Source organism: Staurois parvus, unplaced genomic scaffold (genome assembly GCF_062004578.1).
Source record: "Staurois parvus isolate SC_StPar_1 unplaced genomic scaffold, SC_StPar_1.0 ptg000231l, whole genome shotgun sequence".
In the NCBI taxonomy this organism is placed as follows: Eukaryota; Metazoa; Chordata; class Amphibia; order Anura; family Ranidae; genus Staurois; species Staurois parvus.
The window spans coordinates 337,735-352,122 of record NW_028318027.1 but is presented as its reverse complement, the minus strand read 5'-3'; the positions used below and the strand labels follow the sequence as shown (position 1 = coordinate 352,122).

At 43.1% G+C, this 14,388-nt stretch overlaps 1 protein-coding gene across 1 annotated transcript; it reads right to left on the bottom strand.

Annotated features, from left to right (window-relative positions):
- Positions 1-3,067: 3,067 nt before the first annotated feature.
- Positions 3,068-12,848, bottom strand: LOC149460364 (olfactory receptor 8G1-like). The gene is made up of 3 exons (XM_089679774.1): positions 12,740-12,848; positions 11,135-11,144; positions 3,068-4,022 (listed from the first exon to the last, which is right to left on the bottom strand). Exons 1-3 carry the CDS (start codon positions 12,846-12,848, stop codon positions 3,068-3,070), a joined length of 1,074 nt encoding a protein of 357 aa, XP_089535900.1.
- Positions 12,849-14,388: the final 1,540 nt, after the last annotated feature.

Sequence of the window (14,388 nt, the reverse complement as noted above, 5' to 3'; positions counted from 1 at the left end):
GTTGGCGGACAGATGGTCGTACATTTTCCTGCAAAATGTCTTGATAAACTCTGGAATTCATTTTCCCATCAATGACAACAATCCGTCCAGGCCCTGAGGCAGCAAAGCAGCCCCAAACCATGATGCTCCCTCCGCCATGTTTCACAGTGGGGATGAGGTTTTGATGTTGGTGTGCTGTGCCTTTTTTTCTCCACACATAGTGTTGTGTGTTCTTCCCAAACAACTCAATCTTGGTTTCATCTGTCCACAGTAGATTTTGCCAGTAGTGCTGTGGAACATCCAGGTGCTCTTTTGCAAACTTCAAACGTGCTGCAATATTCTTTTTGGACAGCAATGGCTTCCTCCGTGGTGTCCTCCCATGTACTCCATTCTTGTTTAATGTTTTCCTTATTGTAGATGTGTCAACAAAAATGTTAGCATGTGCCAGAGATTTCTGTAGGTCTTTAGCTGATACTCTGGGATTCTTCTTTACCTTATGCAGCATTCTGCGCTGTGCTCTTGCAGTCATTTTTACAGGACGACCACGCCTAGGGAGAGTAGCAACAGTGCTAAAATTTCTCCATTTGTAGACAGTCTGTCTTACCGTGGACACATGAACATCAAGGCTTTTGGAGATACTTTTGTAACCCTTTCCAGCTTCATGCAAGTCAACAATTCTTGATGGTAGGTCTTCTGAGAGCTCTTTTCTGCGAGGCATGGTTCACATCAGACAGTGCTTCTTGAAACCAGTAAACCCAAAACAGGTGTGTGTTTTTTAAGGGCAGGACAGCTGTCAGCAACACATCCAATATCATCACACTGATTGGAGTCAAGGTTGGCTCACTCCTGGCTCCAATTAGCTCTGGGAGAAGTCATTAAGCTAGGGCCTCACATACTTTTTCCTCCCTGCACTGTGAATGTTTACATGTTATGTGCAATTAAACCATGGCAACATCTAATGTTTGTGTAGTATTATGTTCAGCAGACTGTGTTCTATTGTTGTGACTTAGATGACGTTCAGAGCACATTTTATGCCCAATTCATGCAAAACTCCACGTAATCCCAAGGGGTTCACATACTTTTTCTTGCAACTGTACGTTTTTTTAATGGATAGAGTTCATGGACTTCCCGGGGCAAGATGAGCACATAGTCGATGTTAAAGACATGCTATGCATTATGCTCTGTTGCATGGATGTCTTGACTACCTTTAACACTGTGCCAGGGACATGTTGAACACATTGGAAATTTGTCAACAATATGCTAAGTCCACTGACAACTCCTTATAGACCAGAGTCATTTTTACAATTCAAACATGGGCCTGTTTATTCATCCTCTCTATTTGTCCTATTTACTGGGTTAACACCAGAACTGTAATAGAGGGTAAACATTTCCATTGGGGACCCTAGTTCTGGAGACCCTGATGGCACACCAGGATTTCTCATAACCTCTTGTTTTGGCTATAGGACAGAAATGAAGGGAAATCTCCCCAATGGGACACAGATGGCAAAAAAACCTGATGGGGGTTATACCCCTCCATTAGTCTATCCAAAATACAAAATGTACATTAATGACACTTTCATACTATCTGCAAGATCATTTTACACAGACGAGATACATAACAAGTCTAGCCTGTCATTTTTGTCAGCCTGGAAATGCCTACATTTGTGACCGGGAAGCAGCGTCAGGGGCAGAAAAGCTAATCCTAAGGGGGATATGCCCTAAATAAACGTTTACCTGAGTTTCTACAAAGTATCTCCTACCCCAAGGTTCTCAAGTGGTTAGAGAAGCCTGTACTTCCAAGAGGTGGACTTTGTTTTATTTGTGCAGGCTGCACTGAAAAGTTATGATTATCTTGTTTCTCTTTACTTTGTCTGTCTACATTCTCTAAGTTGTATCGCAGTGTTTTACAAGTTTTGTCCAGCAACAGTTAGTACATGTGGCCAGTGAAATGACTTATAAGAATTGCAAAGTGGACAAACTATTGGTTCTGTTTAGCTGGAGCATCTGTATCAGTAACAGCCAAATTGTTTGATGCTTCAAGAGCAACAGTCTCCCACAAGCATGGCAAGGCTAAAAAAGTAAGTCTCTACAAGTGCAACAGTCTCCGCAGAGTATTTGAAACTACAAGTTCAACAGTCTCCACCAAGCATTGCCAGACTTCAAGAGCACCAGTGTCCATCTATCATGGCAAGACTCCCAAGAGCACAAGTCTCCACCTAGCATGGCAAGACTCCAAGTCTCCATCTAGCTTGGTAAGACTTCAAGAGCAAAAGTCTCCACCAAACATGGCATAACTTTAAGACCACCAGTCTCTATGAAGCATGCCATGACCACAAAAGCAAAAGTCTCCACCAAGCTTGGCAGGATTCCAATTGCAAATGTCTCCACAAAGCATTTGAAACTACAAGTCCAACAGTCTCCACCAAGCATGACAATACTTCAAGAGCACCAGTCTCCACCAAGCATGGCAAGACTCCAAGAGCACCAGTCTCCACCAAGCATTGCAAGGCTCCAAGAGCACCAGTCTCCACCAAGCATTGCAAGGCTCCAAGAGCACCAGCCTCCACCAAGCATTGCAAGGCTCCAAGAGCACCAGTCTCCATCGAACAAGGCAAGACTTCATGTGCACTAGTCTCCACCCATTATCACAAGTCTACAACAGCAATAGTCTCCACCATGTATGGAAAAACTCTATTGGGGTTAGAAGAACAGCAGAGAGTAACTGAATGATGGATTGTTAAACACTAAGAAAGACTGTGGTCAAGCACAGAAGTACTGCATCAAAAATGATAATTGATCTCATTATCCACCTTGAAGGCCCACAAAACCAATCTGGAGGGAACTTCACAAAGCCAACATTCATGGAAGAGCTAAAGCAACACAAAAAAAGAAACCTCAACTAATATGTCTGTTGTGGCTACCGATACTTCAGCTAAACAGGCACTAAGGATTCTTTCTGGAAGACAGAAAAGGAAACACAACATACAATACACTACCATACATCCTAGAGAACACAGACAAAGAAAAGATAATTGCAACATATCATACTGGTGTTCACAACACTGCGTCCATCAGTTTGTTATTTTTCTTATCTAGAATGTCCTTTAACAGCCCAATATTCTTTCATGTCATTCACTGATGTCTTTAAAGCTTTATGAATGTCCTGACTCCTTAAAGTGTAAATGATGGGGTTTAACATGGGAAGCACAAAAAAGTATATAAAGGTGAGTCCGTTGTAAATGTTGTTACTCAATGTATCAGACAGTGTCAGTGCATATGTAGCAAATGGTATTCCAAAATATAAAGTCACCACCATGAGATGGGAGCTGCAGGTGGAGAAGGCTTTCCGTCTCCCGGCTGATGTCTTTATCCTCAGGATGGAGATAATGATCAGTAGGTAGGACAAGACAATAAACCCAAAAGGTAGATTAACTAGATACGTTAATACCCAGCCATATATGTAGAGGGGTTTTGTGTTTGACATAACACACACCGGAATAGAGAATGCAGTGTATTCACAAAAAAAATAATAGATGATGACAGGGGCACAAAATTTTAAACCCATAAAGAAATAAAATAAAACTGATACAAACACGGCTGAAAATAACCAAAAGCTGATGACGAGATACAGGCAGAGTCTATTGTGCATGAGAGCCGAATATCTCAATGGTTGACAGATCGCCAAATATCGGTCATAGGACATCAGCGTCAGCAGAAAAGTCTCAAAGACTAAAACAGCAATCACTACATTTATCTGAATGACACAATCAACATAAGGAACAACACTTCTTCCCCATAGGATGTTTTGCATCACCGATGGATCAACACTTGTGGTGCCAACAAACTCGCAAAAGAATAAATTGCTGATCAGAAAGTACATGGGGGAGTGGAGACGAGGGCTCTTCCATATTAGAGAGATCATCAGAAGGTTCTCAATGCAGGTAAGGGTGTAGATAACCAATAGGAGAAGGAAAAGTGGAATTCTGTATTCATTAAACCCATCAAACCCAACAACCAGGACTTCTACAACAATTGTTTCATTCCTTTGACGTAACACCTGTGAAAAAGTGATGGTTAATAGTTTAGCACCCAACATATGTAGAGCTAAGAACTAAAATGTAATATATTGCAGCTTACTAGCCCTAAGATGTTATTGTGTGGCGGTGTTTTCCTTTTTCAGGCCTTTTTTCACCTGGTGGTCCTGCCAGTAACACAGTTCCTATCCTAGGGTATCAACCCTCACTCACTGTGCTGGATCTATGGAGGAGCAGCATTGACATCCAAGGACAGGAAATGAGTTAGGATGAAAGAACACCTCCTCTGTCCTCTTCTCTATAAACGAGAGGTTGGGACGAGAGCTTACAATACACAGGAGGGAGCAGCTATCCTATTCCAATTGTCAGCACTGCCCCACAGTTAGAGACCGCTGCAATTCCAAGAGCCGGTCCAAAAAGCTCTGCAGTCTGGGAATATATTTTTAATACCACATGTGCAGTCTGCATCCTCTGCTGTTATAACATGGGCACCATATGCATGAGGAGACGCAAGAATCTACACCCAGTGGTGTATTTAGGTTTTGTGCCGCCCTAGGCAACACAAAAATTGTCTGCCCCCATGGACACAGAGAGAGCCTAACATTAACCAACAACACCCCAGCCCCCCACCCGGGAGAGCCTTTCACTACCCCCCCGGGCCATGGAGAGAAAGACATTCATCTTCAAAGCTTCGGACATCCCCGGGAACAAGAGTCAGTCTCTACATACACATCAAGCAGCCCGCAGCCTCGCTTGGATCCCACCTGGTTCCCATGATGTGCTTGTCCCTTCTTTCATCCCTTCTTCTGGGGGGAGGTACTGCCCCCCCTGAAAAATGCCACCCTAGGCAAGTGCCTTGTTTGCCTTGTGGTAACGCCCCTGTCTACACCACAAACATTGGTGGGAGATGCAATTCCAGTTTGACAGCAAAAATGGCCACACTCCTCGTTCCTCACTTTACTTACTATACCAATATAAATACATATGTAGTCAGGTGCTGGACTACAGAAATATGGAAAAAGGAGATATTGCCTTTTAGGGCCAATTCACACTGACTTGCACTAAAATGTATGGAAAATGGATGTAGATTTCCCTCCATTTTAGTTTCACACTGACGTCCGTTGGCATACATTTTGACATCCGTAGATATACATTATGACGTCAGTTGACATACATTTTAGTGTGTTAAAGCATACTGCATTTTTAAGGGATAACGATTTTAGCACAATGCATGGTGTGAATATAACACATTGCTTTTCAGATATCCTTCCATTGATCTCAGTTTTACAGCTGCGCTAAATTCAGATCAATGCACTGGTGTGAAATGGCCCTTATTCTTCTATCCCTCTACTGAGATACTGATGTTATGCTGCACCATTCTCCTCTGGCCTGTAGGGGGAGAGCTAAAGCAGAGCAGCCCATAGACTTCTACGCAGAGTGCTAAGAATCCTGGGAGTAGTAGTCTGAGATGGCAGCCATATAATAGGACAAATAGACTCTTTGGACTAAGGTTCCCAATGGACACTGTAGTAGAAAGAGTGGAGAGAGGATTTTTGTTAAGCTGCCTGGGAACGTTCTTCCTCTTGGCACTGAGGATAGACGAAGAGTTGAGCACCTCCATCTGAGCATTCACCTGCCAGCAGGGATACAAGCCTAAGACTAGACAGGAGCACATCCAGTGGCAGTGCAGAACTGCCCACATCACAGATCCTACCCTGCTGCTGCAGAGAGGCTGAAGTGTCCATTCACTATCTCCCTCCTGCCAATGGATGGTGGATGCCAATGCCAAAGTAGCAGGCTGGAAAAATGAAAGCTTTCCTTGGGGGAGAAGGTTTACTTATCTGATCCCAAATGTTTTATGTCAGCTTCATCTGTATCCTGTCAGAATCTCTCTATGCAAGGGGCTACAGCTGTTATTTCCAACTGTTATGGGGAAATAGGCTGAACCTGATCAAATACAATATAGCTTACCTGTCCAGGCAGGAGGGTAGCCTAGGAATGTCAACCCCAACATTTTCTTTTCTATGCTCTTTTTAAAGTACAATCTTGGTAAGAAAAGGACCAAAAGGTATGGCGGGATTTTTAAAGGCACCAAACAAGCTAATTAAAATAATAAAGTTTATTTTACATAAACAATATTCTAAAGTCAGATTCTCTTTATATATTCAATAAAATGTTTGTCCATATTGAGGTGGGTTCTCTCCTTGACAAACAATTCCAACTGTGTTCATATATATACAGTATATAGTGAGGAAATCCCCTGCACGCTTTGTGTGTTTGCCCACAAAGAAATGGTATAAGAGGGAAGGATTTGGGTTTCTAGAGCACTGGGCTGACTTTTCATTGGGGTGCAGCTTATATGCTAGTGATGGTTTTCACCTAAATGGAAGGGGGTCTGCTGTGCTGGGGGAGAGGTTTATGGGAAGGCTGGAGGAGTATTTCAACTAGAATGGAGGGGGAGGGAGAATTAGATTATAACGGGGTAGACAAATCAGACAGGTGTCAGTACTTATTGGGGGGTGGAATGGGGAAAGATGGGGGGAGGCTATAGCAGATGATAAGAAGGTTCCCATGTTACAAACAAACAGTGGAATTGGTACCATTTGTATGAAAATAAAATATATGCAAAATACATGTGAACAAGGTGTCAATGAATTAAAGTGTTTGTTCACCAATGCCAGAAGTCTGCCAAGCAAAATAGGTGGGTTGGAAGCTTTGGTTCATGAAGAGAACTATGATTGAATTGGTATTGCTGAATCTTGGCTTCATTCTTCACATCACTGGGCCATTCATATTCCTGGCTAGGTTCTCTTTCGGAGAGACGGGGGGAATAGGAAAGGTGGTGGTGTCTATGTGAGCAATGATCTCAGAGTGAGTGTGAAAGAGGACCTAGTTGATGGAGAGTGTGATGAGGCTGAAGCATTATGGGTGGAACTGCACATGGAGGTGCGTACTACAAAGGTAATCATTGGAGTTTGTTATAGGCCTCCCAGTGTTAATGAGGAGGTGAGGACTTGCACAGATCAAAAGGGCTGCAAGGGCTGGGACAGTGATAATAATGGGGGATTTTAACTAGCCGGAAATTGACTGGAGTTATGGTACTGCAGGAACAGTTAAAGGGCAAAAATTTTGAAACCTACTACAGGACAATTGTATGATACAGTTCATAGAGGCCCCTACTAGGAAGGATGCTCTGCTGAACCTGGTAATCTCAAACCATGCAGAGCTTATTACGAATTTCCATATAAAAGAACATCTGGGTAGCAATGACCATGACATGATTTCATTTATTGTTAGCTGTAAACAGCAAGCACATATGGGAAAAATAAAAACGCTCAATTTTAAGAGAGCTAATTCTCCAAGGCTGAGAGATGCTCTCCAAGACTTAGACTGGGAGGGAATATTGGCATCGATGAACACAACACAGAAATGGGAGTTCTTCAAAAAGACTGTATGTGACCACACTGCAAAATATATTCCCATGGGCAACAAGTATAAAAGGCTAAAAATAAAACCTATGTGGCTTATGGCCAAAGTTAAAAAAACTATAGATAATAAGAAAAGAGCTTTTATTCAATATAAAAATGAAAGAACACTCATTATTTAAACATTACAAAGAATATAACAGAATATGCAAAAAGGAAATAAAGGTCGCAAAAATGGAAAACAAACGACAGATTGCTAAAGATAGCAGGACCGACCCCAAAAAATTCTTCAAATATATTAATAGTAAAAAGTTCCAGTCTGACCATGTAGGCCCTTTACAGAATCATCTAGAGGGGGTGACTGGGGACAAAGAGAAGGCAAATATATTTAATACCTTCTTCAGCTCTGTGTATACAAAGGAGCATGGGGGGGTACCCCACAGGATTACCATCCCTCAATTTATGTATGATTTATGGGGGTTATATAGATGGTGGGTAGTTTCCACCACGAATAGTTGTTTCTGCCATCTTACATGTCAATGATTATGTTATTGACAGTATTTGTATATACAGTGAAGAACAGAAGTATTTGAACACCCTGCGATTGTGCAAGTTCTCCCACTTAGAAATCATGGAGGGGTCTGACATTCACATTGTAGGTGCATTCCCACTCAGAGACAGAATTAAAAAAAAACATTCAGGAAATCACATTGTATGATTTGTAAAGAATGTATTTGTCTTGCACTGCTGGACATAAGTATTTGAACACCTAAGAAACAGCAAGAATTCTGGCTCTCAAAGACCTGTTACTGCGCCTTTAAAAAGTCCACCTCTACTCCACTCATTAATCTAACTTAGTAGCACCTGTCTGAGCTCTTTAAAGACACCTGTCCACCCCACAGTCAGTCAGACGCCAACTACTACCATGGGCAAGACCAAAGAGCTGTCAAAAGACACCAGAGACAAAATTGTGGACCTCCACAAGGCTGGAAAGGGCTACGGGGCAATTGCCAAGCAGCTTGGTGAAAATGATCAACTGTTGGAGCAATTGTTAGAAAATGGAAGAGGCTAAAGATGACTGTCAGTCTCCCTCGGACTGGGGCTCCATGCAAGATCTCACCTCGTGGGGTATCACTGATAAGAAAGGTGAGGAATCAGCCCAGAACTACAGGGGAGGAGCTGGTCAATGACATGAAGAGAGCTGGGACCACAGTTTCAAAGGTCACTGTCGGTAGAACACTACGTCGTCATGGTTTCCAATCATGCATTGCACGGAAGGTTCCCCTGCTCAAGTCATCACATGTCCAGGCCCATCTGAAGGTTGCCAATGACCATCTGGATGATCCAGAGGAGGCATGGGAGAAAGTCATGTGGTTAGATGAGACCCAAGTAGAACGTTTTGGTCTAAACTTCACTCGTCGTGTTTGGAGGAAAAAGGATGAGTTGCATCCCAAGAACACCATCCCTACTGTGAAGCATGGGGGTGGTAACATCATGCTTTGGGGGTGATTTCCTGTGAAGGGGACAGGACGACTGCACTGTATTAAGGAGAGGATGAATGGGGCCATTTATTGTGAGATTTTGAGTAACAACCTCCTTCCCTCAGTCAGAGCATTGAAAATGGGTCATGGCTGGGTCTTCCAACATGACAACGACCCGAAGCACACAGCCAGGAGAACCAAGGAGTGGCTCCGTAAGAAGCATATCAAGGATCTGGAGTGGCCTAGCCAGTCTCAACACCTAAATCCAATAGAACATCTTTGGAGGGAGCTGAAACTCCGTGTTGCTCAGCGACAGCCCCGAAACCTGACAGATCTAGAGGTAATCTGTATGGGGGAGGGGGCCAAAATCCCTGTTGCAGTGCAAACCTGGTCAGGAACTACAGGAAACGTCTGACCTCTGTAATTGCAGACAAAGGCTTCTGTACCAAATATTAACACGGATCTTCTCAGGGGTTCAAATACTTCTGTTCAGCCGTGCGAGACAAATACATTCTTTACAAATCATACAATGGGATTTCCTGAATTTCTTTTTTAAATTCTGTCTCTCAGAGTGGGAATGCACCTACAATGTGAATTTCAGACCCTCCATGATTTCTAAGTGGGAGAACTTGCAAAATCGCAGGGGGTTCAAATACTTCTGTTCCTCACTGAATATACTCTCCCCCCGGGTCTTTGGCCATTTGCATCTGGCTGTGTTTCCACGTATCCTGACAGTGCTCCATCGAGTGTGTCTATCTGTCAGAATATCCACGGCAAAATGGTGTGTCAGCTAGCGCGCATGCGCGGTTGCCCCGATCTCCGGTAAAATAGCGGCGGCCCGGTGTGCATGTTCACTCTATATAAGCAATTGACGTCCGTCACACAGCTACTGGCCTCCCCTCTGACAATGTGCTTTAGCATGAAAGTCCTTAGGAGGAGCTGACAGCGTGTGACGTCATCGCCGCCGGGACCATGAGGAGGTCCGGCGGCCATCTTACTTTTGGGTCTGTACAATACTCTGCTCTTTTTTCAACATTTGGCACAGTTAGTTGTACTTATGCCCTACAACACCACTATTTTTACTTATATTCATTCAATAAAGTACCAAAATACAACACTATTGGCACTTCCTCTCTTTTTGGCTCCCTATTGAGGAGCTATTAGATCCACAGCATTGTTTCTGCTACATTCAATATCCAGAGGAGGGAGCCCTGCATCCAGGTTTACCCACATATCCTTAAAGGAGCCCTCTGAGTCCAGCAGATCATCACTTTATCCAAACTTGATGACCTTTCTTTCCTGAGGGATGCCTCACCATCTACCTGTGGTTCTACACTCTGTGTGATGTTATCTTTATGCGCATTTCCTATGCGCGGTCGGTGAGTGCGCATTTCTGCCACCTTCTTGTCACAAGCTTTTATGAATTATCTGCATGCTGTGGAAGATTTATTGGTGCCATATATGAGTTTTAGTGATTGAACGAACTTTTAGACAAACTTTTATTGATTTGTCTGTTTTAGTTTTAGCGCTGCACTTTATTTAGGCTATAAGAAGTTTGCCAAGACCCTGAAACTGAGCTGCAGCACAGCGGCCAAGACCCTACAGTGGTTTAACAAGACAGGTTCTACTCAGAACAGGCCTCGCCACGGTCATCCAAAGAAGTTGAGTGCACGTGCTCAACATCATATCCAGAGGTTGTCTTTGGCAAATAGATGTTTGCATGCTGCCAGCATTGCTCCAGAGGTTGAAGGGGTGGGGGGTCAGCCTGTCAGTGCTCAGACCATACGCTGCAGACTACATCAAATTGGTCTGCATGGCTTCACCCCAGAAGGAAGCCTCTTCTACAGATAATGCACAAGAAAGCCGCAAACAGTTTGCTGAAGACAAGCAGACTAAGGACATGGATTACTGGAACCATGTCCTGTGGTCTGATGACACCAACATCAACTGATTTGGTTCATATGGTGTTAAGCGTGTGTGGCAGCATGCAGGTGAGGAGTACAAAGACAAGTGTCAAGCATGGTGGTGGTAGTGTCATGGTCTGGAGCTGCATGAGTGCTGCTGGCACTGGGGAGCTACAGTTCATTGAGGGAACCATGAATGCCAAGATGTACTGTGACATACTGAAGCAGAGCATGATCCCCTCCCTTCAGAGACTGGGCCGCAGGGAAGTATTCCAACATGATAACAACCCCAAACACACCTCCAAGACCACCACTGCCTTGCTAAAGAAGCTGAGGGTAAAGGTGATGGACTGGCCAAGCACGTCTCCAGACCTAAACCCTATTGAGCATCTGTGGGGCATCCTCAAACAGCAGGTGGAGGAGCTCAAGGTCTCTAAAATACACCAGCTCTGTGATATTGTCATGGAGGAGGGGAAGAGGTCTGCAGTGGCAACCTGTGAAGCTCTGGTGAACCCCATGCCCAAGAGGGTTAAGGCAGTGCTGAAAAATAATGGCGGCCACACAAAATATTGACACTTTGGGCCCAATTTGGACATTTTCACTTAGGGGTGTACTTACTTTTATTGCCAGTGGTTTAGACATTAATGGCGGTGTGTTGAGTTATTTTGAGGGGACAGCAAATGTACATGTTATACAAGCTGTACACTGACTACGTCACATTGTAGCAAAGTGTCATTTCTTCAGTGTTGTCACATGAAAAGAGAGAATCAAATATTTACACAAATGTGAGGGGTGGACTCACCTCTGGGAGATACTGTATATAGTTACCTAAATGCCTTGTAGCTGCTCTGCCGCCACCTTTTAACAAGTGGTGGTATTTGGCGGCCTATTGAGGGGGTATATATGGAGCCGTCCCCCACTTGATCTAATGGCTGCAAGCAATTCACACACAGGATTTTTGGCTAATAACTAATAGGATTTTGTCTATGCACCATGGTGGGATCTTAAGCGGTAGGTGTTTACTTGCATTTTCCCTTATGGGGGTCTAATTACAAGCTGCCCACAAAGATACATCTACTTTCATTTTATTTCATTTTAAAGGTTCTATCTTACTTTGAAGACTATGTGGGCTTCTAAAAATGTCATTAAGACTAACCATTATCAGGTAAACTATATATAGATCTTTGCCGTACTACTATAGCAAGTTAAGGATTAATAATAGTCTCACGTTTCTTATTTCTTATGTCTGACACCTAAAGATATGGTTTGTAGTATTTTTTCTATTGTCCTCTCTTTTTAGATAAATCATTCATCTGGTAGTCTAGTGTAATATACTGTATTATCTATCTATTATCTATCTATCTATCTATCTATCTATCTATCTATCTATCTATCTATCTATCTATCTATTATCTATCTATCTGTCTATCTATTATCTATCTATTATCTATTATCTATCTATCTATTATCTATTATCTATCTATCTATTATCTATCTATTATCTATCTATCTATCTATCTATCTATCTATCTATCTATCTATCTATCTATCTATCTATCTATCTATTATCTATCTATCTATTATCTATCTATCTATCTATCTATCTATCTATCTATCTATTATCTATCTATCTATCTATCTATCTATCTATCTATCTATCTATCTATTATCTATCTATCTATCTATCTATCTATCTATTATCTATCTATCTATCTATCTATCTATCTATCTATCTATCTATCTATCTATCTACATGTGTGTGTGTGTGTGTGTGTGTGTGTGTATATACATATATATATCCACCAGGACAGATATTTGTAATTCTCCCTCTACCTACAGCAGTTTTGATCTTTCAGAAGTTGTGTGTAAAAAACATCATTCATAGCATTCATCATTCATTGACATTAGCAGAGTACTTACTCTGTTCTTGGCACTGATCCCCTCACTATGTATCCGGGGAATATAAAGATTTGTATAATAATGATCATCTTCCTGAGAATTTTGGAGCGTTCCATGTATGCCCATACTCCGGAGAGGTTCAGCTGAGCGTTACATCTGATGAGTTTTCTTATGACCTTTTTATATACTTTTCTGATCAATTACTTTGGTGGTGATCTCTCCCAGTGGGAGCCAATCATTTCCCAAAGCTGATCATTAGTTTATTTTTAATACAGAAAAATAAACAAACCACCTTATCATGTAAAAAAAAAACACATTTGATTTCATCATACTAAGCATGAAAACTATCTAAGAACAAAGAAAGGGAAACCTGTTTATGGGAGATTGTAATCTCCAATATTTGCATCTAAATATTAATAAGAAACCTACACATTTAATCAAGCAAAACAATATATATACTGTGTGTGTCTGTGTGTAAGTATGTGTGTGTGTATATTTATATATATATATATATATATATATGTGTGTGTGTGTATATACAGTGAGGAACAGAAGTATTTGAACACCCTGTGATTTTGCAAGTTCTCCCATTTAGAAATCATGGAGGGTCTGAAATTCACATTGTAGGTGCATTCCCACTCTGAGAGACAGAATTAAAAAAAAAATTCAGGAAATCACATTGTATGATTTGTAAAGAATGTATTTGTCTCGCACTGCTGAACAGAAGTATTTGAACAACTAAGAAACAGCAAGAATTCTGGCTCCCAAAGACCTGTTACTGCGCCTTTATAAAGTCCACCTCTACTCCACTCATTAATCTAACGTAGTAGCACCTGTCTGAGCTCTTTAAAGACACCTGTCCACCCCACAGTCAGTCAGACGCTGTCGGGGATCGCGGCTCCAGGGTCGGGGATCGCGGCTTCTCCCTTCGCGCATGCGCACTGGCGGCAGATCACGCCGGGACACAGGCACTAGGTCCTGGCGAGCCGCGGCTGACAGGACTTCGCGCATGCGCAGTAGGAGCCGCGGGCGCGCCTCAGGCGTCCAATGACAGCCGGGGGCACGTCCTGGCCGGCCAATGGCAGTGCAGGGAGCACTATTTAAAGATGCCTTGCACTGTCACAGATTGCCGCAAGGTCTATCTGTGATCCTGAGTTCCTGCATTTGTTCTAGTGACCCTGATTGACCCTGACTACGCTGCCTTCTCCTGTGATTGACCCGGATTGCCCTGACTACGCTGCCTTCTCCTGTGATTGACCCGGATTGCCCTGACTACGCTGCCTTCTCCTGTGATAGACCCGGATTGCCCTGACTACGCTGCCTTCTCCTGTGATTGACTCGGATTGCCCTGACTACTCTACCTTCTCCTATTCTGACCCCCGGCTTGCCTGACCATTCTACGGACTGACTTACCCTGCTGATCCTGCTTGTGACCTGACTACTCTTTGCTCGCCGATTCGGTACCTCGCTCACCCCCACAGAACCACGGTCCATTACCACCCTGCTGGGGCCGCCATCCTCTTCACATCTGGCTCTCCCGGTACCTGCATACGTCCCCGGAGGCTTCCTCAGCCACTGGTGGGCCTGCTCATAGGTCGTGACCTGGCCCGGGTCTGTTACAAGTCCATCCCCACCATCAGGGGCCCTGGTGAAAGCACAGCCCGGG